Raw genomic sequence first — 27,924 nt, 5'->3', positions numbered from 1 at the left:
CGGTGCGCAGCCGCGCAGGGTTCTCTTAAAGAATGTTTATTGTGGTGAAGTTGTGGTATGGTCCCATGCACCTGCGCAAGGTTTTTGGGACCTTACCCCTTCAGGTCGGAAAAAGGTTCCTAAAGGTCCAATCTATGGCTACAAACAGGTTTGGGACGAAAATATTGAGTTTTCCAGCTAAAAAGTTGAGTTTTCCGGCCAAAAAAAAGTTTTCCGGCGAAAAAAAAGCTTTTCCAGCGACCATAATAACTGGTGCTTTTTACTAGAAAATGTTCCTAAAGGTGCGTAATAAGGTTACAAAGAGGGTTGAGAGGTTGACTTTTCCTGCCAAAATGGAGTTTTTCGGCAAAAAACCTTTTTCCGGCGACCGGAAACTAACGACGTTAGTGTTCTGTTAGTCAGGGTCCATTGAAGGCCAATATGTGAAAAAATGGGACCGCAAATGGGAACTTTTGAAGTTGAGACCGTTGTCGGCCAACGGGCAATAATTGAGATTATTAAAATCCATTATTCATTTTTTTAATATTAATTAGAGTAAATTTCCAAAATCATCCATGAGGTTTAGGCCTATTTGCCAGTTTCATCCAAAATAACTTTTTTGTGCGAGTAAACTGCCATTTTGATCCATGAGGTTTGGTTACTTTTGCCACTTTAGTCCAAAACTCAAACCTTTTGCATCTGGGTCCCTATGGTTTCAGTTTTATTGCCATTTTGGTCCAAAAATGAAATCAGGTCATACTTGTCTTATAAAATCCTGCAATTTTGTCATTTTCCTCAGGGGCAAATCAGGTCATGTTTGTCTTATAAAATATGGTATTTATTTATAAAAAAAAAATGATCATTTTGCCCCTGCAGAAAATGACAAAATAACAGGATTTTATAAGACAAATATGACCTGATTTTATTTTTGGACCAAAATGTCAATAAAACTGAAACCACAGGGACCCAGAGGCAAAAAGTTTGAGTTTTGGACTAAAGTGGCAAAATTGACCAAATCACAGGGACCAAAATGGTAGTTTACTCTTTTTGTGCCAAACAGTCCTCCACCTTTCACATTTTTTGTCATTTCATCAAAACCACTAACTTAGTTTATTTTTTATGTTAAGTTGAAGGATATTTGGATGAAACTGACAAATATAAAACCTCAGAAATGATTTTGGCAATTTACTCAAACACTATTTAATTTCTTTTAATTAATTAATTTTTTCACATATATATAAAACAGAATATACATGTAGTTTTTATAAAACAAAATTAATAGTTAATTTTCATCCAAGCCACTAACTCGGTTTATTTTTTCTGTTAATGTGAAGGATGTTTTAAATTTTATAAATTAAGACAGAAATTAATATTCAGTTTTTTATATAGATTAATTTTATAAAGAGAAACCAATAAATAAAATAAATATCAATGGTGTGCAACACATAATAATCGATTACAACTTTTAGTATTTAATCAAGTGTAGAGATAGAAAAAAAAATATGTTGGCAGAAATAAAATATTTATCTAATTAAGATTATGAGGGTAACTAACTAATATTTATTCTTAGTGGTTTGAGTAAAGAAACTCTTGGTTCATGACATTATACTTACTATTTGGTGGGTAATTTTAAGGTTTGGCAACGACACGTTGTTTGATGGGGGGGGGGCAGTGGCTTCTGTTTTCTATAAGGTCACTATCATTTTAGTTTTATAAATTTTAGAGGTTGAAATAGATTTTATTTTATAAAACTGATGTATATAAAAAAATTGGAAATTAATTTTTGTCTTACTTTATTAAATTTAAAAGATCCTTCACCTTAATATAAAAAAAAGACTGAGTGAGTTGGTAGTTGGATGAAAAATTATAAAAGTTATGTGACAAAATTATTAGTTTTTTTTATAAGAACTGCATGTATATTTTGTTCTATATATATGTGAAAAAATTAATTAAATAAAAGAAATTACAAAGAATTTAAGTAAATTGCCGAAATCGTCCCTGAGGTTTTATATTTGTCAGTTTCATCCAAGTATCCTTCAACTTAATAGAAAAAGTAAACTAAGTTAGTGGTTTGGATGAAATGACAAAAAATGCCAAAGGTGAAGGGCTATTTGACACAAAAAGTCATTTTGGATGAAACCGGCAAATAGACCTAAACCTCAGGGACGATTGTGGCAATTTACTCTAATTATATGGGTATTAAACGTATTACATATTTAATAAGTATCAATGTATTATATATTTTGTTCATTAACGATTATTTTTGTTCATTTGTTTCCATTTGTGTTCATGAATATTAGTATGTGCTCATTTGTGTTCGTTCAACAACGTTTGTTTTTGTTCGTTGCCTAAAATTAACAAACAAACATGAACAAATTCATTTCTTTTATACACAAACACGAATATAAAATCTTGTTCGATAAGTGTTTTTAAACAGTTGTCAAACACATATATATTTGTAACAAACCATGTTGATGTTCGTTTGCACCCCAAAATAGGGTAGATTAGTTTGTTCACTAAAAAAGGGATAAAGAATTTGAATGTAAAGTTGTCATTTCACCGTCTGTCTAGAGGGACAAAATGAGAAAAAAAATTGTTTTTACTGGGTGGCGTGCATCTATATAAAGATGCGGTTAACTCCTTCTCCGCTGGCTTCTTCTTCTTCCTCTCCTTGTGCAGCAGGTAACCAAATCTTCATCTTCTCTCTTACGCAATCTTCTTCATACCTGCAATCTTTTCATTCAATTACATCATCTTTATCCACTAATCATGCTTTAAATCGACTGTTCTTCCGTTTCCCCCTCAATACTTGCCGATTGTATGCACAGTTGCTTCTTTTTCTAATTCCTGTAGATGATTTTAGGTTAACGGATATCAGATGTGTTATTTTGTATGAATACTATCGGTTTTGTGTTTTGTAATTAGTTAATTGAATTGGATGACTCTTTGTTTTGTTGATCTAGGGTTTTGATTTGGTGTTTTACTTGTTTGTTGGTGATTCTTGTTGCTCATGGCAATTGATAGGATTGATGAACTGTTTAAAATGATATCGATAGGGTTATGATGTTAAACTTTGTTTTGATTAGGGTTTGTATTGAGTTGTAACTGTTTTTGGATTTTGCAAGTTGAAATGTGGTATCTTGTTTCTTTTTCTTAAAAGACTGCTTCTTGTTTTTGTTACTGTGGGACAGTTTTAGATAATTGGATATTAGTGTGGAACTTTTGTTTTGGACAATTGAATTGGATGATTGTTTTGATGATCTACGGTTTTAGTATTGATGAAAGGCTAAAATGATATTGATTTAATTTAATTATGATATCAAACTTCATTTTGATTAGGGTTTATATTAAGCTGTAACCATAGTTACTAAAGGTGCTAGGTGTATAGGCCTCGCCTAGGGCCTAGGCGTAAGACGCAATAAAGTGAGGGACTGAGGAAAAAAAAGCGCACGGTGAAAAAAGTTATAAATATATTATCTATTAGAAAAATAATAATATTTTTCAAGCAAAATAAACAAAAGCTATTATTTAACAGTTAATATCATCTATTTAGTACCAAAGCTCTAAAATATTAGTATATTGGTGTAGAAAAGTAGTTTTTTTAGATAAAAGTAGAAATCTGGCTGGAATCTTGCCGGTATTTGGAGAATTTGGCCGGGAACTCTTTGGAATCTAGGAATCGCGCCGGAATCTATGTCTGGACCATCACCTTGAGAATTAAAGTTCAATTGCCTTGACTTAAAGCGCAATTGCCTCCTCGCCTGAAAAATGGGCCTAGGCGCATGAGGCGATGACTTTTAACAACTATGGCTGTAACCTTTTAGGCTTTTGGAAGTTAAAATGCAATATCTTGTTTCTTTTATCAAAGATTGTTACTGGATTCGTTTCCCTATTTTTTTTTATCTTTACGTGCTCTTTCTGTCAAGTGTTCCTTTTGTGTTGCTGACTTGCTGCAGACAATTTGAGGTAAATAGATATCAGATGTGTAGTTTCTGTGAATACATTCGGTATTTCTTTCTTAATATCAGTCAATTGAATTGGGAGGTTGTTTTGATGATCTAGAATTTGACTTGACATAGAGATGTCAATAGTAACGGATCGTAGTTTATGTTTTACTTGTTTATTGGTAATTCTCGTTTATCATTTGTTTCTTCATAATAATTCGTTGTATTGATGAAATGCCGAAATGATATTGGTCGGATTATGAGTTCAAACTTTGTTTTGATTAGGGTTTCTATCAAGTTGTAACCTTTTTTGGATGATTTTTGAAAGTTTAAATTTGGTATCTTATCTCCTTTTTTAAAGATTGTTGTGCTTTTATTCCTTAATTTTGAAGATCCTTGACGAGTATGATGTAACCTATGTTGTCAAAAGCGAGCTAGGCGTGTGCCTAGGCACTCAGGCGAGGTGCAGCTAAACCGCCTGGTGGAGAGCTAGGCGCAAATTTGTGTCTTTTCTCAAAAAACGCACTCAGGCGCTCGCCTGGAGCTGGGCGCAGGCGCAAAAAAGCAACCCTAAACCATTAAAAACAGCCTAAAACAGGAAGGGACGGCCTGAAACGCTAATTTAGAGAGGGTAGATAGTTAGGAACCCGGTTTAGCACCTTCTTGAAGACTTAACAAAGGGAGGAGAAAACCTGGTTAAACTCTAGAGCATTGTGGCCGACCAGCAATGTGGTGGATTAATGTCGGACTGTCGGCTGCTCTTTTTGATAGGAAACCCTAATTCATTAAAATTGATGGGCTACATTTTGTAGATTGTGTTGGGTCAGTCTTTATTTTAAATAACTAAACTATTTCATAGAATAGATGGGTGGCCCAACTAAAATTAAATTATTTTTCACTTTATTGTTTTAGTTTGTTACAAATACTTCAATATTTTTATAAACATTAAGCCTATTATATATAATTTCTTTTATTTTTTAGTATGGCACCTTACTTAAAAAAGGCCTCGCTTTTTTTTTTGCGCCTTGCGTCTAGGCTCTAGGCGAGAGCTTTGCGCCTTAAGTGCGCCTAACGCATTTGACAACATAGGATGTAACTCGTTCTATTTTTTTCTGTCGTTGCATTTATATGAATGTGTACCAAGTGTTCCACATATTATGATGTATCTACTTTTATTCATTCAGGTTGATTGCTGTTTTTGTGCTTATCTGGAGTGCAAGAACAGATGGCAAGAAGCAGGGTTGGGATCAAAGGAAGTAATCAGAGAAGGATTAAACAAAGAGACGAGGATTCAGACGAATCAGACGAGGAATATAAGGTGACCGATGAGGATTTGGATGAGTCAGACGAATGTTATTCCTTAGATGGTGATGAATCAGAAGAGATATCAGCTGATTTCGGAAAGTCAAAGAGAGTTTCTAGATCAAGAAAGACCCGGAGGACTTCTTCAGGTAAAAAGGTAAATGGGATTAATAAGCCTCGGAAAAGAAGAAGAGTTTGTTATACAGAAGATGATGATGATGAGAATGATGATGAAGATGATGCAGATTTTATGCCTTGGAACAGAGAAACTAACCAGGTCAACAAGCCTATGGAAAAGAAGATATCATATACAGAAGTGGATGATGGTGGTGGTGGTGATGATGATGATGAAGATGACGATGGTGAGGAAGATGACTATAAAGAATTTGTGTTTTCGGTTGGAAACAGAAAACCGAGAACGAAGCCTCGGGAAAAGAAGAGGGTTGTATATACGGAAGACGAGGATGGTGATGGTGGTGGTGATGATGAGCAGGAGGAGGAGGTTGCTGATGAAGATGATGCAGAATTTATGTCTTGGGACCGAGAAGTTAACCAGGTAAATAAGTCAACGGAAAGGAAGCGGGATTCATTTACAGAAGTGGATGATGATGGCGGTAGTGATGATGATGGCGGTGGTGATAATGATGGTGATGAAGAATTTGTGTTTTCAGGTAGAAGCAGAAAACAGAGAAAGAAGCCTCGGGAAAAGAAGAGGGTTGTATATACTGAAGACGATGAGGAGGAGGTTGCTGATGAAGATGATGCAGAATTTACGTCTTTTGATAGGAAAGCTAACCAGATAAAGACACCTACAGCAATATGGAGGGATTCTTATACAGAAAAGGATGATGATGAGGAGGATGATGAGGAGGAGGATGAGGACGAGGAATACTATGCAGAATTTGCGTCTTTGGGAAGGAAGAGAAACCAAAGAAAGAAGCCTCAGGAAAAGAAGGTTGTATATACAGAAGATGATGAGGATGACGCCAATGATGAGGAATATATGTATTCAGGTAGGAAAGTAAACCAGAAGAAGAATCTTTGGGGGAAGAGCGAGGTTTCATACACAGAAGAAGAAGAAGAAGATGATGATGATGATGATGACGACGATGATGATGATTTGGGGGTTGTATCTGCAAGTAGGAAGAGAAACCAGATAAGCAAGCGCCGTGAAAAGAGGATAGTTTCATATAAAGAAGACAACCAGGAAGAGGAAGAGGAAAGTGATGCAGAATTTAAGCTAAGTGAGAGTGATTTTGTTGATGATGAAGATGAAACTCCAAAGATGAAGAAAAACAAAGGATTGAGGTCTCATCCACAGAAGAAGAATGTTCCGAGAGGACGGAAAAAGAGCAAAAAAACAAAAAACCCCACAAAACCAAAACAACGGAATCACAAATCTGGCCCAAAGTTAGGTTCTTCTAAAGAGAAACCAATCACGAACAAAACCAAGACGGAAAACCGAAGCAAGATCTCTAAAAAACGAAAGCACAGGGCGGATTGGCAGAGGGCAATGGCGGAATCTGATTCCGATTTCGTTAGTTCCGCATCATCTGATCACGAGTACACCATCTCAGAAGAAGAAAGAGAACAAATGAGAGAAGCCAGCATATACTGTGCCAATTTGCGTGCTAAATTGAGAAGCTCTTCATGTGGAAATCAAGAAAAACAGCCAGCATATGAACAAAAGAAGTATCCAATGCGAAAAGGTAAGGAAAAGGTTGAAGACGTGAAAGACGACATTGGAAAGCAAGTTTGCGGAATTTGTTTATCAGAAGAACAGAAGCGAACCATGAGAGGTGTCCTAAATTGTTGTCGCCATTATTTTTGTTTTGCGTGCATTATGGAATGGTCTAAAGTTGAATCTCGTTGCCCTCTCTGCAAGCAAAGGTTTACAACAATAACAAAATCCGCAAAGTCAGACACCGGTTTTGACTTAAGGACTGTCGTCGTAGCCGTTCCCGAGTGCGATCAGGTTTGTTATCACTATTTCTTGCAATAAATCAAGCTCAGTTTCTTTACTATTTGTAACTTTTTTGCAGGTTTACGAACCATCTGAGGAAGAACTAAGGGGTTATCTCGACCCATATGAAAATGTGATTTGTACCGAATGCCAAAATGGCGGGGATGATGCATTGATGTTATTATGCGACATATGTGATTCATCTGCACATACTTTTTGTGTCGGTTTAGGACGGGAAGTACCTGAAGATAATTGGTACTGTGAGGGATGTAGACCTACCGTTTTCGGAACCCTAAATTCAGATAGAAGATTAAGTAACAACGCATCGAATTTATCATCACCATCTCCAATTCCTGGTGGTTTTGATCTTAACGAGTTATACGTACCCGAAACACCATTAACGCAACAAACTAGGGTTCTTCCTGAACCTAACCCCGCGTCTTCCGGAACCGTAGCAACCACATTAAGAGAGAGACGAAGATTACATCGTCAAAGACATCATCAGTTGTTAAATAGCAATAGAATGAATGATTTAGTTGGTAGATCTAGTGGAACATCGGCTTCTTCTTCGGGAATTAGATTATTTGGCTCCCAACTCGATCAAGCTCGGGTTTCAGTTTCTCAAAATGATCATATTTTTCCTTATTCAAGAACAGATCAGTTATCTGTACAAGTACAAAATTCAAATTTGGCTTCTGCTGATGTGGCATTGCAAGATGAACATGTGGCATTGCCGGAATACAAGATGGGTATCTGCACCGATCCGCCTGTGCACTAACAATTCAAGCATAAGAGAGGTGAGTCCCTCAAGCATAAGGGGTTTCTGGTTAGAAGGGTATTGGTGGGCCCCATGAGTCTTCCGGGGACACAGTTACTATAAAAGAAATTAAGATACGAGTTTAATTTTTTGATTTATGTATATAGCTTCTTGAGAATGGAAATTGCACCTTGCTGCAGGTTATCGGACCCTCTTGAACATGGCAAGGCGGTCTATGTGCACCATATTAACCGCAGGCGACCGGGTTGTTACAGTGGTAATTGCGGTAAGCTTGCTGATAAAGTGATTGACCCCAAATTTATTTTTCTGTTCAACATTACCATTCTTATAATTTTTCTGATGCAATCAAACTATTTGAATGTAATTTAAAAGTTGTTGGAGAAAGTATTAAGCATCTCCAAAAGAAAAAAAAGATGTTGGTAATTTGATACAGGTTTCATGCCCAATTCTTGTGCTCTGATTTAAGATCCTATGCTCCAAAAGCTGGAGTATTTATACAAATTTTATATTCAATAACCATTTGTATAAAAAATATATAGAACATATTGGATAACAAAATTCATATTAAGCATATGAAAAATTACAACAAAAGCATATTATAAGTGTAGCAATTGTAAAAACCAACAATAGCATATTATGAAGCTTGTGTCAATTGATACAATGTAAATTAACCTGATAAGTTCCAGTGAGCTAAAACAGTAAAACCTAGAGTCAACTATACTAAGGGGGTGTTTGGTGTTGCGACATATTAAATAATATTTTGTTTAGACAAGATTTATTACTCTAATATATCGGAACACAACAGATGACCACATCTTGAACTTCTTGTTTCCCACGTCAATCCTCTGTCTGAATTACATTTGTCAATTAACATGTCGACTTTGACTTGTTGACGTTCAGTTTGTTGACTTTGACTCGTTGTATACTTACAAAATATCTAAAAAGAAAATATACCAATTATTTAAAAGCACGAGGAACTAGAAGATAAATAATTTGCTAGGTTTAAATGTTATAACAAAATAGTCAACAAAACAAGAAATGATCGACAAATTATAATATATTTAATATTAATTTAAAAGTTATACGTGTCAACTACAGATAGTAAATTATGAAAAACAATGTTGAACTGTACAATCAATATAAAGAAAGAGAATGTAATTAAAAAGGAGTTTTTTAAGATTTTTCAATTTTAATACTAGATTATTCTACTTTAGGAAATACTCAAATGATTTATATATATACTAGCTTAAGACCCCGTGTGTTACACGGGTGGCCTCAAAAAAAAAAAAAATATATTATTTAACGGTGTTTTCATAAATCTTTTAATGAAAGATTTGTTTCATTATTAGTACTAAAGTAAATATAAAATTACACTTAATTAAAATAAATGAATATGAAATGTGACTTGGACATTATGGCTTCGGCTCATCGGGTTTGTTTCTTTTTATGACCCATTACATGACCAAGCCCATTTGCCACAGATCGGTGTCTATAGACCACAACCTGTGACACTCGAGGTTTTTCCGAACGATCACCTTGTAATATTTTGTGTATATAAATATTATTAAATGGAAACGTGACCTTTATTTGCTTAATGTGTGTTGAATGTACGTATTATATATATATATATATATGAGAGCCCAAAACCACGACCCGAGACCATGACTCGCAACCGGGCGGTTGCGAGTGGGCCACTCGGTCTCGAGTGGGCTGTTGAGCCGAAACCGGTTTGGGCCGAAACCCCAAGCCCAACCCGAAACCCCCTTAGTCTTGTTGACACTTGGTATATAATCCCCCACTTTCCTTCATTTCCTTCATTTGGCACAACACACCAACACATACACTCCTTATTTTCTCTCAACTAAGAAAACCCCAAAACAACATCCAAACTCTTCCAAATTCTCGGTTCAAGCAAGGATCTCGGACAAGGACTCGGTCAAGCTCGGATCACTCGGACACTTCATCTTCTCTCATTCTCTTCTCTTTGTTTTCGGCTCCTCCTTTTCATAACCGGTTAGTGTTTTCTTTTGTGTTTAAGATGTATGTATGTTGTATGAACTAAGAAATGCTTGATTAGTAGTTTTGTATGACTTTTAGGTTGATTTGTAAAAGTTTGACAAATATGTGGAAACATGTTAGAAATGGTAGTGTAGGAATGTTTATACCAACCAAAACTATGTTCAAGATTATAAAATGAATGCTTCATTGTTCTTGCAAAACGATGTTGTTAAATATGAGATTTCGACTATATAATGTATGTTTTCTTGTTTAGCATCATGATCTTGTCAAAAATATGTGATTTTCGGCTCATAAATATGTGTTTATGTTGGCATGAAAACCCTAGAAAACTATGAACATAAGAAGAACTTGTTTGAATATGGTTTGAAGGTTTTAAAAATGGCAAAGTTTGATCTATATTTACCAATGGGCAGATTAGGAAAAGTGTTAGTGAAACCTTATTGGTAGTTTCCTAATCTGGGTCTGATTTTATGTGTACAATTTGGACTGTCATATCTGCATCATCACGTGTACATGAAAGTGACAGATTACGACTCGCAACGACGGCATTACGACTCGAAACCACACGGTTGCGACTCGCAACCATAGCAGGACAAGTCGAAACCACGAGATTGCGACTCGAGACCACGCCGTTGCGACTCGCAAACAAAACGTGACAACACGAGACCACAGTTGCGACTCGCAACCACAGCGTGACAAGCCGCAACCACCTGGTTGCGACTCGAGACCAGCTGGTTGCGACTGGGCTGTCCATTTTGGTTATTGGGCCAATAGGTGTTTATTTGGGCTGCCTGTTGACTGATCTGTGTGTTACTGTTGAATGTGTAAAGGTTAAGGCCGGCCCAATAACCCACTGTTTATTGTTATGCATGATACGTGGTAGTTATGTGCATGTTTTTACGTGATTGCTTGTACACCGAACCTGACCTATACCGGTAACCATGTTAGGACGTGGTGACCAACGTGATTGACAAGTAACCTAAACCTACCGAGCAACCCAAGGTGAGTTCACAACTTAAAAGCATGCGTCCCGGTGGTTTGGGACACGAGACTAACAACCCTATCCCCTGGTAAAAGGGGATACCATTTACATACCTTCCCTAGTTTTCGGGAACAAAACTTACTTTTCCCTTCCCTGGTATTGGGAAACCTTTTGGTTAATTACTGTTTATACGGATTGCAACTAACGGCACTAAACGAAACTCTATCACTCAAGTCCCTACTACAAATACCGATTAGTCGCCGGGTTAGGCGAGCGGGTTATTAGTTGATAGCGCTATTTAGGTGTTTACCAGCCTCACACCGTGCCCTGGTTTGGGACGGTCGTGAACTAATGTACTCAGAAATCCGTCAATGATGATAGAACATTGACATCGGGGCATCCTGCGGATACGCAACGGTTACCTAGTGTTCGGTATTGGAAAAACAGTTTAGTCGCTAACTTTTGGGGTAGCTCCCCAGGGCATGTATAAACGGACAAATTAACCGGTGAAACAAAGTTTTTGGTAATTAAAACTGGACAGCTAGTGAACTCACTCAGCATTATTGTTGACCCCTTACTGCATGCTTTGCAGGTAACCAGTGACGAAGGAGCTTGCAGCTTGGGAACGTGTAGTGTCTGTTCACCCTTGTGTTGGGTGTTACCTTATTTTGAATCATGAACTTTGTTTTAAACTACCGTACTTATGCTTCCGCTACTTGTTGCTATTTTGGAACTTAAAACTTTAAACTCTGAACTTAATATTTACTAAGCTTATGAATAGTAAGTATTACTTTTGTTATCAACTTAAGTATTCGGTATAATTGGTGGCTGGATCCTGGTCGGTCACGCCCTCGAAGCGGGTGTTATCCGCAGGTGGATTTTGGGGGTGTGACAGATTGGTATCAGAGCCATTGGTTATAGTGAACTTGGTTTTAAAAAAGGGGAAAAATCTTTTTGGAGAAAACCAGACTATAACCCGTGACTCGCGACGACACTACACTCCAAGTGCAAGGCTCGGCACATTTGACTTCATAGCTCGGACCAGTGTTTACTTGTTTGCTTTATGTTTCCTGTTATGATATACGTACTAGTGTGCCTAAACTAGATAGATACGCCTCTCTCTTCTATCTCATCCTCGCTACACTACGACATCACACTCATACTGTGTTTTCTGGTTATGAAGACAATGAGTGGACGCGGAAGAGGAAACATTAACATGACGCAGGCTCAGTTCACTAACCTGCTCAACACAGTGGCTGCGGCTTTTGCAGCTCACCCTATAGGTAAGCTCGTTGTTCTAGGATGTTTAGATCCTACCGCCACATCGACTTTTCGCCTCTAAACCTATACGTTTCGCTTCTCACCCTATAGGTCAGCATGCACCTGCGCAACCACCAGTGTGTACTTTCAAAACTTTCATGGATTGCAAGCCTCTCCCTTTCAACGGCACTGAGGGTGCCATAGGTCTTCTGCATTGGATTGAGAAAATTGAAGCCGTTTTTGCTGTTTGCGAGTGTCCCCCTGCAAATTGGGTGAAATTTGCTACTGCTACGCTCGAAGGAAGTGCGCTTTCATGGTGGAAGGCGCAGATTCAGATGTTTGGGTTGGAAACTGCAAATGCTACGGCATGGGAGGATTTCAAGGATATGATTAAGGAGGAATACTGTCACCGGGATGACATCCACAAGCTTGAAAACGAGTACTACGAGCTCAAGATGGTTGGGTCAGAGATTGAAACCTACACCAAGCTGTCTAACGACTATGCTGCTCTTTGCCCAAACATGTCTCGACCAATGTACCGAAGGATCGAACTGTACATCAAAGGTTTGGCTCCAGAGATTCGAAGCCATGTCACTACAGCCAACCACACTACCATTCAGCCGATTGTTCGACTTGCTCACAAACTTACTGATCAGGCCGTGGAAGAGGGCAGGTTGCCCAAAAGGATCAATGCTACCGTCGGAACTTCCAGTGACAGCAAACGTAAGTGGGAAGGAAGTCAAAGCAAGGATGCTAACCCCACTCAGGCCCCAGCACAACAAAGGAAAACTGAAAACAACAAAGGCACCCAGCAACAGGGTGGCTACCGGGGAAGCTACCCTAAGTGCAACAAGTGTAACAAGCACCACAATGGGGCATGTAACAAGGGCCAGTGTCAGCGATGCCACAAGATGGGGCACGACGCCAAGGATTGTCGAAGTCAGTTCCCAGCAAGACAGAATCAGCAACAACCCCAACAGCAACAGCAGCAGGGAAACAACCGGGCATGTTTTAAGTGTGGAGCTGAGGGGCACTTTAAGAAGGATTGCCCTGAACTGAATCAGAACCGCAACAATAATCAGGGAGCTGGGAACAACAATCAGAACAACAATGCTGGGAATGGTGCTAGAGGAAGAGCTTTCGTGATTGGAGCTGGTGAAGCAAGGAATGACCCCAATGTCGTGACGGGTAAGTTCCTACTCGATGATCGTTATGTTTCTGTGTTATTTGATTCCGGTGCCGATGCTAGTTATGTATCCCTACGTATTAGTAAGAAGCTTAAGCGTCCGCTTTCGTTACTAAGTTCTCCTCATGTCGTCGAGTTAGCTAATGGTAGAAACATCGAGGCCTCACACGTTGTCAAGGGTTGCAAACTAGAGTTGTCTGGTCAGACATTTAGTATCGACCTTTTCCCTGTTACTCTTGGAAGCTTCGACGTCGTTATTGGTATGGATTGGTTATCCAAGCATCGCGCCGAGATCCTTTGTCAAGAGAAAGCAGTTCGTATTCCTCGCCGTTCTGGCAAACCCCTCATTGTACAAGGTGGCAAAGGTGGAGAAGTCTCCGGCATTATCTCGTTCTTGAAGGCCCAGAAGTGTTTACGAAAAGGGCACACCGCTATCTTAGCACTTGTTACCAACGCGCAGGAAAAGGAAAAGAGGATTGAAGATTTTCCAGTAGTGCGTGACTACCCCGAAGTATTTCCTGAGGAATTACCTGGACTCCCTCCACATCGTCAGGTCGAATTCCAAATCGAGCTAGCTCCCGGAGCAGCGCCTATAGCTCGTGCGCCTTATCGACTAGCCCCCGCAGAATTGAAGGAACTCTCTACTCAACTACAGGAGCTATTGGATAAAGGGTTTATCCGTCCTAGTTCATCACCCTGGGGAGCACCGGTACTCTTTGTTAAGAAGAAGGATGGCACGTTCCGAATGTGTATTGATTATCGTGAGTTGAACAAGGTCACCATCAAGAATCGTTACCCTCTCCCACGAATCGACGACCTATTCGATCAATTGCAAGGATCGAGCTACTACTCTAAGATTGACCTGCGATCAGGCTACCATCAGTTAAGGGTCCGTAATGAAGATATTTCCAAAACTGCATTCAGAACTCGTTATGGTCATTATGAATTCCTCGTTATGCCCTTCGGAATGACCAACGCCCCTGCAGTGTTCATGGATCTCATGAACCGGGTATGCAAACCCTACCTCGACAAATTTGTGATCGTATTTATAGACGACATCTTGATCTACTCGAAAAGTCAGGAAGAGCATGAACAGCACCTACGCCTTATCCTCGAACTCCTTCGCAATGAGCAACTGTACGCCAAGTTCTCGAAATGCGACTTCTGGCTTCGAGAAGTCCATTTCCTTGGGCACGTGGTTAACAAGGATGGAATCCACGTCGACCCAGCTAAGATCGCCTCTATAAAGAATTGGCCTACCCCTAAGACTCCGACTGAAGTTCGCCAATTCTTGGGATTGGCAGGTTACTACCGCAGATTTATTCAGGGATTCTCAAAGATCGCTCAACCCCTCACTACACTCACTCAGAAAGGCGTCACCTACAAGTGGAATGAAGCACAGGAATCTGCTTTTCAGAGGCTTAAGGATAACCTCTGCAGTGCTCCTATTCTCTCGTTACCTGAAGGCACTGACGACTTTGTGGTCTACTGCGATGCGTCTATTCATGGGCTCGGTTGCGTGTTGATGCAACGCGAGAAAGTTATTGCTTACGCCTCTCGACAACTTAAGACGCACGAAAGGAATTACACTACACACGACTTAGAACTGGGAGCAGTGATATTTGCGCTTAAGATATGGAGACATTACCTGTACGGTACCAAGTGCACCATTTACACCGATCACAGGAGTCTCGAGCATATTTTCAAGCAGAAAGAATTAAACATGCGACAACGCCGATGGGTCGAACTTCTGAATGATTATGAATGCGCCATCAAGTACCATCCGGGCAAGGCCAATGTTGTGGCAGACGCCCTCAGTCGAAAGGACACTATACCAAAGCGCGTGCGAGCATTACAACTTACCATCCAGTCTAGTCTTCCTACCCAAATTCGAAACGCTCAGGTTGAAGCTCTGAAACCGGAAAACATCAGGGCTGAGTCCCTGCGAGGATCGAGGCAACAACTAGAACAGAAAGAGGACGGCGCCTACTATGTGGCAGGGCGCATTTGGGTCCCACTTTACGGAGATTTGCGAGAGCTTGTGATGGACGAAGCCCATAAGTCCCGCTATTCAGTACATCCTGGTTCAGATAAGATGTACCACGACTTAAGGACCACTTACTGGTGGCCTGGCATGAAAGCCCACATAGCAGCCTACGTTGGCAAATGTTTGACCTGCGCAAGAGTCAAGATCGAGTATCAGAAACCAGCAGGCCTACTACAGCAACCCGAAATCCCGAAATGGAAATGGGAACAGATTTCCATGGATTTTGTTACAGGGCTACCTAGATCTCAACGCGGGAATGATACTATTTGGGTGATAGTAGATCGTTTGACTAAGTCTGCACACTTTCTGGCCATTAAGGAAACGGACAAGTTTTCTACCTTGGCAGAAATCTATTTGAAGGAAGTAGTCTCCAGGCACGGGGTGCCAACTTCTATTATTTCCGACCGAGACGCTCGTTTTACCTCCGAGTTGTGGCAAGCTATGCACAAATCTTTTGGCTCACGTTTGGACATGAGCACCGCTTATCACCCGCAAACGGATGGGCAGTCTGAACGCACCATCCAAACCCTGGAAGACATGCTTAGAGCATGTGTGATCGATTTTGGCAAGAACTGGGAGAAGCATCTACCGTTGGTGGAATTCTCCTACAACAACAGCTACCACACTAGCATTCAGGCGGCACCTTTTGAGGCATTGTACGGTCGTAAATGCCGATCACCTCTTTGCTGGGCGGAAATAGGTGACAGTCAGCTCACAGGCCCAGAACTAGTGGTAGACACAACGGAAAAGATTTCACAGATCAGGCAACGTATGGCGGCAGCTCGTGACCGTCAGAAAAGCTACGCCGACAAGCGTAGGAAACCGTTAGAATTCCAGGTCGGGGACCGGGTTCTACTTAAAGTCTCACCCTGGAAGGGCGTAGTTCGTTTTGGCAAACGAGGCAAGCTGAATCCACGGTATGTTGGACCATTCGAAATTACCGAGAAAATCGGTAAGGTAGCTTATAGATTGAACCTGCCTGCAGAGCTGAGTGCAGTGCACAACGTTTTTCACATATCTAACCTAAAGAAGTGTTTGTCGGATGGAACACTTGTGATTCCTTTTAAGGAACTGACGATTGATGAACAGCTACACTTTACTGAGGAACCGATTGAGATCACGGATCGAGAAATCAAAACCCTCAAACGTAGCCAGATACCCCTTGTGCGAGTTCGTTGGAACTCACGGCGCGGCCCAGAGTTTACCTGGGAGCGGGAGGACCAGATGAAGTCCAAGTATCCCCAGTTATTCCCAAACGAAAACCCCAGCACTGAAGCTACAACCGAATTTCGGGACGAAATTCCAAACTAACGGGGGGATGATGTGACACCCCGTTAAAACACGCTAGCTTGGCAGTGGCTGCTTCAACTTTCGGGACGAAAGTTCTTAAAACTTGGGGATAATGTGACACTCGAGGTTTTTCCGAACGATCACCTTGTAATATTTTGTGTATATAAATATTATTAAATGGAAACGTGACCTTTATTTGCTTAATGTGTGTTGAATGTACGTATTATATATATATATATATGAGAGCCCAAAACCACGACCCGAGACCATGACTCGCAACCGGGCGGTTGCGAGTGGGCCACTCGGTCTCGAGTGGGCTGTTGAGCCGAAACCGGTTTGGGCCGAAACCCCAAGCCCAACCCGAAACCCCCTTAGTCTTGTTGACACTTGGTATATAATCCCCCACTTTCCTTCATTTGGCACAACACACCAACACATACACTCCTTATTTTCTCTCAACTAAGAAAACCCCAAAACAACATCCAAACTCTTCCAAATTCTCGGTTCAAGCAAGGATCTCGGACAAGGACTCGGTCAAACTCGGATCACTCGGACACTTCATCTTCTCTCATTCTCTTCTCTTTGTTTTCGGCTCCTCCTTTTCATAACCGGTTAGTGTTTTCTTTTGTGTTTAAGATGTATGTATGTTGTATGAACTAAGAAATGCTTGATTAGTAGTTTTGTATGACTTTTAGGTTGATTTGTAAAAGTTTGACAAATATGTGGAAACATGTTAGAAATGGTAGTGTAGGAATGTTTATACCAACCAAAACTATGTTCAAGATTATAAAATGAATGCTTCATTGTTCTTGCAAAACGATGTTGTTAAATATGAGATTTCGACTATATAATGTATGTTTTCTTGTTTAGCATCATGATCTTGTCAAAAATATGTGATTTTCGGCTCATAAATATGTGTTTATGTTGGCATGAAAACCCTAGAAAACTATGAACATAAGAAGAACTTGTTTGAATATGGTTTGAAGGTTTTAAAAATGGCAAAGTTTGATCTATATTTACCAATGGGCAGATTAGGAAAAGTGTTAGTGAAACCTTATTGGTAGTTTCCTAATCTGGGTCTGATTTTATGTGTACAATTTGGACTGTCATATCTGCATCATCACGTGTACATGAAAGTGACAGATTACGACTCGCAACGACGGCATTACGACTCGAAACCACACGGTTGCGACTCGCAACCATAGCAGGACAAGTCGAAACCACGAGATTGCGACTCGAGACCACGCCGTTGCGACTCGCAAACAAAACGTGACAACACGAGACCACAGTTGCGACTCGCAACCACAGCGTGACAAGCCGCAACCACCTGGTTGCGACTCGAGACCAGCTGGTTGCGACTGGGCTGTCCATTTTGGTTATTGGGCCAATAGGTGTTTATTTGGGCTGCCTGTTGACTGATCTGTGTGTTACTGTTGAATGTGTAAAGGTTAAGGCCGGCCCAATAACCCACTGTTTATTGTTATGCATGATACGTGGTAGTTATGTGCATGTTTTTACGTGATTGCTTGTACACCGAACCTGACCTATACCGGTAACCATGTTAGGACGTGGTGACCAACGTGATTGACAAGTAACCTAAACCTACCGAGCAACCCAAGGTGAGTTCACAACTTAAAAGCATGCGTCCCGGTGGTTTGGGACACGAGACTAACAACCCTATCCCCTGGTAAAAGGGGATACCATTTACATACCTTCCCTAGTTTTCGGGAACAAAACTTACTTTTCCCTTCCCTGGTATTGGGAAACCTTTTGGTTAATTACTGTTTATACGGATTGCAACTAACGGCACTAAACGAAACTCTATCACTCAAGTCCCTACTACAAATACCGATTAGTCGCCGGGTTAGGCGAGCGGGTTATTAGTTGATAGCGCTATTTAGGTGTTTACCAGCCTCACACCGTGCCCTGGTTTGGGACGGTCGTGAACTAATGTACTCAGAAATCCGTCAATGATGATAGAACATTGACATCGGGGCATCCTGCGGATACGCAACGGTTACCTAGTGTTCGGTATTGGAAAAACAGTTTAGTCGCTAACTTTTGGGGTAGCTCCCCAGGGCATGTATAAACGGACAAATTAACCGGTGAAACAAAGTTTTTGGTAATTAAAACTGGACAGCTAGTGAACTCACTCAGCATTATTGTTGACCCCTTACTGCATGCTTTGCAGGTAACCAGTGACGAAGGAGCTTGCAGCTTGGGAACGTGTAGTGTCTGTTCACCCTTGTGTTGGGTGTTACCTTATTTTGAATCATGAACTTTGTTTTAAACTACCGTACTTATGCTTCCGCTACTTGTTGCTATTTTGGAACTTAAAACTTTAAACTCTGAACTTAATATTTACTAAGCTTATGAATAGTAAGTATTACTTTTGTTATCAACTTAAGTATTCGGTATAATTGGTGGCTGGATCCTGGTCGGTCACGCCCTCGAAGCGGGTGTTATCCGCAGGTGGATTTTGGGGGTGTGACACAACCACCGTGGCTCGGAACCCATAACCCCACTGTACGTGTGTTATATACAATATGTGTACAAAGTAGACCAAACATGTACGCACGGTTTGATCACGACCTGAATTACAACACAACGTTCATAGACTGCTGAAACAAAATACCCGCGAATTTCGCGGTGAGAAATGATATGTTTCTTATTTTTAGAAGAAAAAAAATATGTTTTTGAGGAGGTATTGACATAAAACAGTATACATTTATGATGACCATAAGGAACTTCTCCGAATGAAATTATTATGGAACTCTTCGGTTCATAAAGTAAATAAAACAACCAACGTACTATTGATTGATATAAATAAAAAAAAGATAAATAAATGATGAAATTACGTTTACGTAGTTCAAAATATCGATAGAAGGCCTATTAATCTAATACTTCTGTCTTTTGAAACTTCGTAACCAATAACCTCGCATTCGTTGTTGACCAATTGAAAAAAAAAAAAAAACAATCATCACCATCACCTAACATTCGACTTAAATCATATCATACCATCCAATAATACTAAATCTATTGTAAACAATGTATACGAAAGAAAATATATTAGTGACAAATTGAAAAATGTAGTAAAAACTAAAATAAAGTTAATCAATAATGTCAGAATGCATTGACAAACCTTGTTTGACCATCAATATTCTCTCTATGGAGCTTCATAAGCCAAGTATTTTCATCAAGAACTTTGATCTTCATTTCAGAAAACTCATATAAACTACCTAATTCAGTAATTAATTTTGGAAGGATCTACTTTTGATAACACAACAATTTTGTAAAATATTATTACATAGAACAAATACAAAAAGAAATACTACTTGGTACACGAAATTCAAAGTTTATTTGTACACTTGTTAGTACACCCAACTTGTTGAAGCACACCCAAATTTATGATTGAATCCTTAAACCTCAACTAATTATAAGATGACAAAAAATATAAAGTATTATTTAAATTATTAAATTTACAAAAGTCATCTGCAATAAAATTATCGTTAAATTTACAAAGTCGTCTGCAATAGAATTATTAAATTTACAAAAGTCATTTGCATAGAGCTCAAGATTCTAAATTTAGCAACCATAGAACATCTACTAAAGAAGAAAGCAAATTAAGCAGGGAATCAAGCACTTAGAAGTTGACATGTTGATCAAGAATCTACGCAAAATTGAACCTTGAGTCCATGTTAGCAAAAGGGAAAATTACAAACTTACTAAAATATCTATTATATTGGGAAATTAAATTACAAACACAATTTACAAAAAAAAAAAAAGAACCTACAAAATTGCACGACTTGTAAGTACTGCACTAAAATTGAGGCTAAACCCAGGCTCAATAAGCATGATATCAGAAGCACTCCTTACATAGCATGAGCTACATCAAGTCCTATGCGAGCGATTCCACACATGCACACTCTTGTAACTTCTTCACAATCTCATACTTGTGTTCTGCATATTCAGATCAAAAGAGTAAGCGCAAGAAGAGTAATCAATAATACCATTACACTGACTTTAAAAGGATAAAATAATCACTAACCTTGGGAAAACTACAGCAAATCCATCAGCTTTCTCTATAAACTCTATCAAATTTATCAGTTGTAAGGTTGTTAATAGCCAGTGGTCATGTCTTTCACTGCGAAATACATCCATTCCCGCCATTTCTTTTATTGCGGTCATTCTTTTAGTAATAGCATACATATCACATTCTTTTAAATCATTTGGACTTGAACTTGGAAACATAATGATTAAATGGGACTTGATTTAAACAAATGGTAGAAATTAATATATGAGATACATGAAAGCCTTATTTACTTCTCTTCTGTCAATGATAAACCAACCCCGCCTACCTGAAAATAACAAAATAGCCGTTTTACTTAATACCATAATAAGGTAGAATATTTTTTAACTTAAAGATATGAAAGAAGCCTCATGAAAGCCTTAGGTTTTTTATATTCTTCCCATCCAAATGAGCTTCGCCTGAATTATTTAATAAAAGAAGAAGATTAAGGTAAGAATGGTTTTAATAAAGATATTATGAAAAATGAAGCAGTTTAATACCTAAAGTAGGGTTGTAGAACCATTCCATAAGGGGTATAATGCTACTTTTGCCAGATCCATTTCTACATGGGTTTATCAAAGCCCAAGTGCTTGCACAAGACTTATTGATGCACCACATTTTAGTGTCGCTTGTAGTGAAGTTGCGTAAGCATATTTTGCTATTGGTAAAAGCATATAAGGTCTTAACATATGAAACTGCCTACAAAATCAAGAGTAATATTGCATTAGAAATTCACACAATTTTGGTGTCTATATAACCGTATTGTAACTTGTAAATTATCGTACCGTGTAGTTAGCATGCTACATGTTGATAATCTTAACACCTGCTAGAACAAAAACTGCAAATACATTAGAGCTGCTATTACAGTATCACCATTGATTTGCAGTTGACCAAAGGACAAAAGAGTAAAAAGGTGAATCCGTTAATATGGGCGGGTTGATCTTCACCCAGAGCTGCTTCAATTCCCTGCAAGTGAAAGATGGTGAAAACATGATTAGTGGAGTCAATCACCATCAAAAATATTGTTCTATGGGGTGCTTGTATGTGTGTTTTGAACGTGATTACGTGATATTGAATTAGTAAAATCACACAATTCGTTGTAATCAAATGGGTTATCGCAATATCATTTGCAACCGCATACAATTAAAAACTTAGTACTACGACTTGAAATCCCAATAACCAGATAATCATTTTTGAATCACAATATCTAATTATTACCAAACGCTACGATAATTGACTTTCTTACCTCGGGTGTAACGTCAATATTAATATCAACATCTGTGGGATTAAATATGAAATTATCATCCATTAAATAAACCAAAACCCCTTCGGTTGGAGTAGCCCAATGCGGCCCGTAGGTGCAATTAAACATTTTGTTCTAACTATCAGTCTGCCACATTTAGGCATTTGCCACAGTTAGGCATTGAACGTGGTAGACCATACGATGACTTGACCCGTGTTTTTTTGTCTACACCATCATCTACAATTGTCATCAATCAGATTTAAAGGGCCAGCATCAGTAATGTTCTTGGATTTTAATGCATCATGAACTCCATCCAGATATAGATTTTGGGTTATTTGGAATCTTTTAAGCAATACTTATAGATTTAAGAAAAGCCGTTTTAGTGGTGCTAAATTGTTATTTAATAGAAATATAGAGACAGATGGTAGAGTTTATGCGACATTTCACCAATAATTATTGAAGATAACAAACAAAAGAAAGTTAAGAGAACCAAGAAAGTGAATTCAAAGCAAAAGCTTATGGATTTGTTGATTATTAAGCAAATTATAAGCTTATCAAAACATATTTTGTGCAAACTCCACATCACTTATTAACTTTATAAATAGTTGGTGTCATTATGTCAAATATGATTACAAAACTAATTTCACCTTAGACGGCTCCCAACCTGTACCAACTTAAGTTAAAACTTTCAATTTACCTATATAACCCTTTGGCAATATAATTAAGTGACCATGTGCATATCAAAATGTGTCAAAATTTTGAGACAACTGCTTCAAGCACAAACTTTCTAATCTTCAATTTGACTGCTACTTAGTTGCTATAATCCCTTCTTTTGATAAATTATAATATATTTCAGGTATAAATTAAAATATGATCGGGGAGAAAATCAAAGCTTTTAAATAAATTTACAAAAGAACAAAAAATGAAACTAACCTGGTCAGCATTCAGCAACATCATACATACATAATGGGTCGACTTATAGTAAAGTGCATTTTCGACTTATAGATTAAACTGCATTTTAATCTTTCAACAATCAGACGAATAGTCTTAAATTCTGTCTCTCCAACTTTTTTCCCTTCAAAATTCGTACCAAATTATAAGGTGGACAGTTTTTGGGAAGGAGCATTAAGAAGAGTATTTGTTCAGCTTTAAGTTGATAGTAAGTTTAGCTTGCAGGTAAACAATTGCATTAACATATCATGAAGGTCATTACCTTTAGACGGCAAATTTCACGTCCTCAGTTCGAACTGTGCTAGAAGGCTTCAACCAAACTCAGCTATAGGAGTGAACCATTTGAGATGGAACCTAAGGTTTCTGAATAACTTTTGACAAACTAACCAGCAAAAATATCACATATCGATAATCGGAAGGAAAATTATGAAGATGGGATAAAACACTTACCTTAAACGTGTGAGGGCTAATTTTGGCGGTGAGAGGTGGTAGCGGTCGTGAAGCCTAAGAAGCGTGACACCAACATTGTCAACACACGCATACAGGCATCGTCAACACACACATACACCGTTACAGGTTACATACCAGACGTCACTGTTGCATTAGTGATTGTCGCATTCATGCATTACTCGTTGTATCGATGGAGGATAAAATAAGTAATATAAACGACATGTTAATTGTTTAAAATTAGGTAGCTAAATTCAAAATTCTTGGTGGTTGCTTACATGAGGTTTGGTACAAAAATAGTAATAAGTAAATCATACCGGAAAGGCTTAAAGAGGTAAAGAACTGATTACACTTGTATAAAGCACCTGTTGAGAAAAAAGACCAACAATTTAAATCTTTATTCATTGATTTCATGTTGAGTTTGTCAATTTAGTTTTTCATATTCTCCTTTTCGTCCTTTAATGTTTGGTTATTGGTTACATATATACATGATTTTTATTTATTACCTGGTACATTTTTCCGTAACGTAAAAAGTATTGATAAGAAATATCATGAAAATAGACACTTCATCAGTGAAATTACCAAAATAAAGACTGACAATTGCCCATCGATACATATTGTTAGTCTATGTGGGTCTGTTCATTGCACCGTCGAGGGACCCAAACAACATTATGCATAGGTCACACCAATATAGAACCAAATAATAGAATAAATAAAGCAACTAAACAAATGAAAAGTTACCTCTATGCTGGAGAGTCGCCGAAGTGGGCCGGTGTGTGGGAAGAATAGCAGATTAGGTATCGCAGATTCATGGGAGTAAACGGAAAACGGCTACTGTGAACGCAAAAACATTAGGCATTGAAGATAATGGTTTTAAACAGTAAATCCACAATAGTTTTTCGGAACATATACAAAATGAATTGACAAAGACACCACACAACAAACCCGCATGTATCGCTCAGCCTTCGTATCAACTATTCTTTTTTTTTTTTCAAAAAAAAAAAAAAAGTATATTACACAAATGTAAGAAACTTAAATCAAGTTATGAAACCTTTAAACTCGGTAGTAAACTATTTGAAACTGGTCAAAAAGGTTGGAAGTTGCCAAGAGGCGACGTCAAAGATTTGCATTGCCGTAATAAAATTGTACATGGTAACTATAGCTAACGCATTAACTATTTATTAACATAGTTCCAACAAATTAGAAAGAAAAAGTGTTTTAAAGGTCAATTGGACCTGACCAGACCCATTACAGAAAAGACCCAATTCAATCTGAACCCATTTTGACATGTCGCCCAGCCAACCCATCTTGACATTAACTTTTACATATTTCTTCCCGTTACCTTCATTCATCCCTCGTTCATGGATCTCATCAGCGATAACATGAGTTACGCCTTGCAAGCTGCTATCTAGATGTAATCTTCTAAGAAAAATGACAATAGTGCAAAATAGAATATGGGTAACCCTTCCTTTCATTCCTTCAAGCCAAACTTTAGATCCAACATTTGGAAAATAATAGATGTTTGAAAATAAAAGCATGTTACCAGCTATTACAATATTATTTAAAGCTACAGATTAGAGAAAATCGAAACACAAGTTTATATTTAGTCAAATTAACAAACCCCATGTAAAAGACAATAATAACACAAAACAAAAGTAAATCCGATCAAATGTAAAACCCGTTATCAGCGAACACATCAATGGTAAATATCAAAAACCTATCCATTTTGACCCGTTACTCAACCCAACTCGCCAACATCAAAAGAATTATAATAGAGAAAAATAAAAAATGCTTCCATAAGGATATGTGGTTAAGATGACATTTCAATTATAACATTGTTCATATGACTGCATACAAACATATATACCATATATATTTACTAAAAAGACTATCCTTTACTTAGAATTTATCTTCAAACATATACACACATTGAGATGATATATGATTTCCTAAGAGCATTCTCATCCAATCCATCAAATTATACATACATTCCACTAAAAAACAACTCCTATATCAATATATTTTCACTAAAAACAAATACTTTTTCTCTCTCCTTTTCAATTAAATAATATTATCATTACATTTTTTTCTCTCCTTCACTCACAACCACTTTCAATATATATTAAAAAAATTATACTGGGTGAACAGTGTCCCCCCAAATATACAGATGAACAGTAACATTTTCTCTCTACTCCACTCACAACCATTTTTTATACCATTTATAATATAAAAACTACCCCTCACATATTTTGATGGTTTGGATGAGAATGCTCTAAGACTGATATACACACCTGAACTGGCATAAATTGCATTACTCATAAGAAAAAAAATGAGCACTTAAAACAGGAAAAAATCAAGATATCACAAAACATACAACATAAACAAATAGGTTTTTAGACAATTTGTGATAAAATCCTTGACAGCTTGTTGTTATTAAATATGATCAGTTGTGGTTTTTTTAATCAACCCATTTAGAAAGGAACCTGTTTTGACCTGAACCAAAAATTGAAACAATAATTAGTTAGCCTATTCTGATCCGAACCCATTTGACCCGTTACCCAGCAAAACCGCCAACATCAAAAGAATTATCATACAGAAAAAATAAAAAAAATACGTTAGCATATAAGTCAGAGATGCATAAAAAATACATATTGATTTTATAAAGAATATACTAAACTACCACAAGTCTAATTCATTTACACAACACAAAAACGAACATGAATTTCTCAAAAATTTCTTATGAAAAGCCCTGGTTTGAATCATAACTATAATGCAATGGAACTCCGATTTCACAATTCTAAATTAGAGTCATAAAAAATATCCATTTCAAATCAAAATCAGAATCCGAATATCAAAGATATGAAACACACGTGTTTCGATTAATGATTGATTCAAATTAAGATTATACACATCTGAAACACTATTCATAAAAAACATACATTGATGCAATTAGAGATCGAAGAACCTTGTAGCGGAGAAGATGCTGAATGCTCATAGTTGTTTATATTCAGAACAAATCGCCAAGGTTAAACCACGGCTGAACAATTGCAGTCCTGAATCAGTCAACTGAACCCTAGAACTTGGGTAACAATCAATAAAGAATTAGCTTCTATCAAGTCAAGAACCAAAATACTTAAAACCCAAAAAGGTGAAATCGTGAACACCGATTATTGCAAAACACCAACAAATTCGATGGAATGTAAAGCGAAATAAACAAAGGAATCTCAGATTGAAAGATCAAGTAAACATACCTCAGAATATCACTGGTGGACATGAGAAACATATCTCGTTCTTGGATTTGTGAGACTGAATCGCAGATTTGCTGGGAAGAACTTGTAGTATTAGGGTTTGTGAATGTGGCTGATGAAAGAAAATGGGAGGAAATTAGGGTTAATGTGTGGGATAAAAGAAAAAGAGAAGCGTACGTGAGAAGAAATAGGGCCGCGTGAAAGAAAAGAGGAGAAAAGGTATTCCCGCTTATTCTGAATTCTCTAGCCTAAGAGGGTGTCTACATCATCAAAATGATTGGCTAAGAATAAACCTTGTGGCTTAAGAGAATTCATTTAGTATAATAGATAGATATTCAACTGTTGGTGCAAGAATGAGGTGAGCCCCACCATCTTTGTTTATTTTTGAAAATATAAGCATAACTAAAAACAAGATACGCAAAAAAGGGTACGAAAATTACCGATTTATAACAAACATATCTGTTAATATATATGAATACAAGACTCATAAGTCATAGGATATGAATGAAACGTCTGACTCAGTGGATGTTTGGCAATTTCTGAATAGTTAAGTGTTGAACCAATAAGAGGTCTGAACCATTAAGTGCTGAACCAGTAAGAAGTCTTAGAGACTGTTTATTTACCTTTTAATGAGACTCTTAATGGTTCAAACCTCTTACTGATTCAGCACTTAATGGTTTAGACTGTTTGTTTCATGAGCAGATGTCTGAATAGTTCAGACATTTGCCTCTGAATGGTTAAGTTTTATAATGAGTCTGAATGGTTAAGACCTCTAATCTGAATTGGTCAGACATTTGCCTCTGAACGGTTAAGCATTATACTGGCTCTTGGTTCAGACCTCTTACTGGTTCAGCACTTAATAGTTCAGACCTCTTACTGATTCAGCACCTAACCATTCAGAAGTTGCCAAACAACCACCATTCAGAGGCAAATATTTGACCAATTCAGATTAGAGGTCTTAACCATTCAAAGGCAAATATTTGAACCATTCAGACATCTGCTCGAAAAACAAACAGTCTAAACCATTAAGAGCTCCGTTAAGAGCTAAACAAACAGCCCCAGTGAGGACTGATTGGCAAACAGCTACGTGTAATGCTCAATTCTCGAACACAAATTCCTAGACACGTTATCATACGCCTACGTTTTTTTTGTTGCCTAAATCTCTAGTCAACAAAAGCATCCAAACGAAGAAACAAGCCTTACTTATGAAAAGAAA

General features: G+C 37.9%; 1 protein-coding gene and 1 long non-coding RNA gene across 2 annotated transcripts; one reads left to right on the top strand and one right to left on the bottom strand.

Moving 5' to 3' along the window:
* The first annotated feature begins 2,465 nt into the window (after nucleotides 1-2,465).
* LOC110869155 (RNA polymerase-associated protein LEO1) lies at nucleotides 2,466-8,412 on the top strand. The gene is made up of 4 exons (XM_022118447.2): nucleotides 2,466-2,661; nucleotides 5,108-7,200; nucleotides 7,268-7,985; nucleotides 8,146-8,412. The coding sequence occupies exons 2-3, from the start codon at nucleotides 5,149-5,151 to the stop codon at nucleotides 7,964-7,966; spliced, it is 2,751 nt and encodes a 916-aa protein (XP_021974139.1). The 5' UTR covers nucleotides 2,466-2,661; nucleotides 5,108-5,148; the 3' UTR covers nucleotides 7,967-7,985; nucleotides 8,146-8,412.
* Nucleotides 8,413-9,323: 911 nt separating this feature from the next.
* LOC110937086 lies at nucleotides 9,324-19,301 on the bottom strand. The gene is made up of 2 exons (XR_002590530.2): nucleotides 19,248-19,301; nucleotides 9,324-9,469 (listed from the first exon to the last, which is right to left on the bottom strand). It is a non-coding gene; the product is annotated as an uncharacterized LOC110937086 (long non-coding RNA).
* Between the last annotated feature and the right edge of the window lie 8,623 nt (nucleotides 19,302-27,924).

The sequence above is a fragment of the Helianthus annuus genome, chromosome 11 (assembly GCF_002127325.2).
Source record: "Helianthus annuus cultivar XRQ/B chromosome 11, HanXRQr2.0-SUNRISE, whole genome shotgun sequence".
In the NCBI taxonomy this organism is placed as follows: domain Eukaryota; kingdom Viridiplantae; phylum Streptophyta; class Magnoliopsida; order Asterales; family Asteraceae; genus Helianthus; species Helianthus annuus.
The sequence above is the reverse complement of the archived record's forward strand: the minus strand, read 5'-3'. Positions and strand labels throughout refer to the sequence as shown.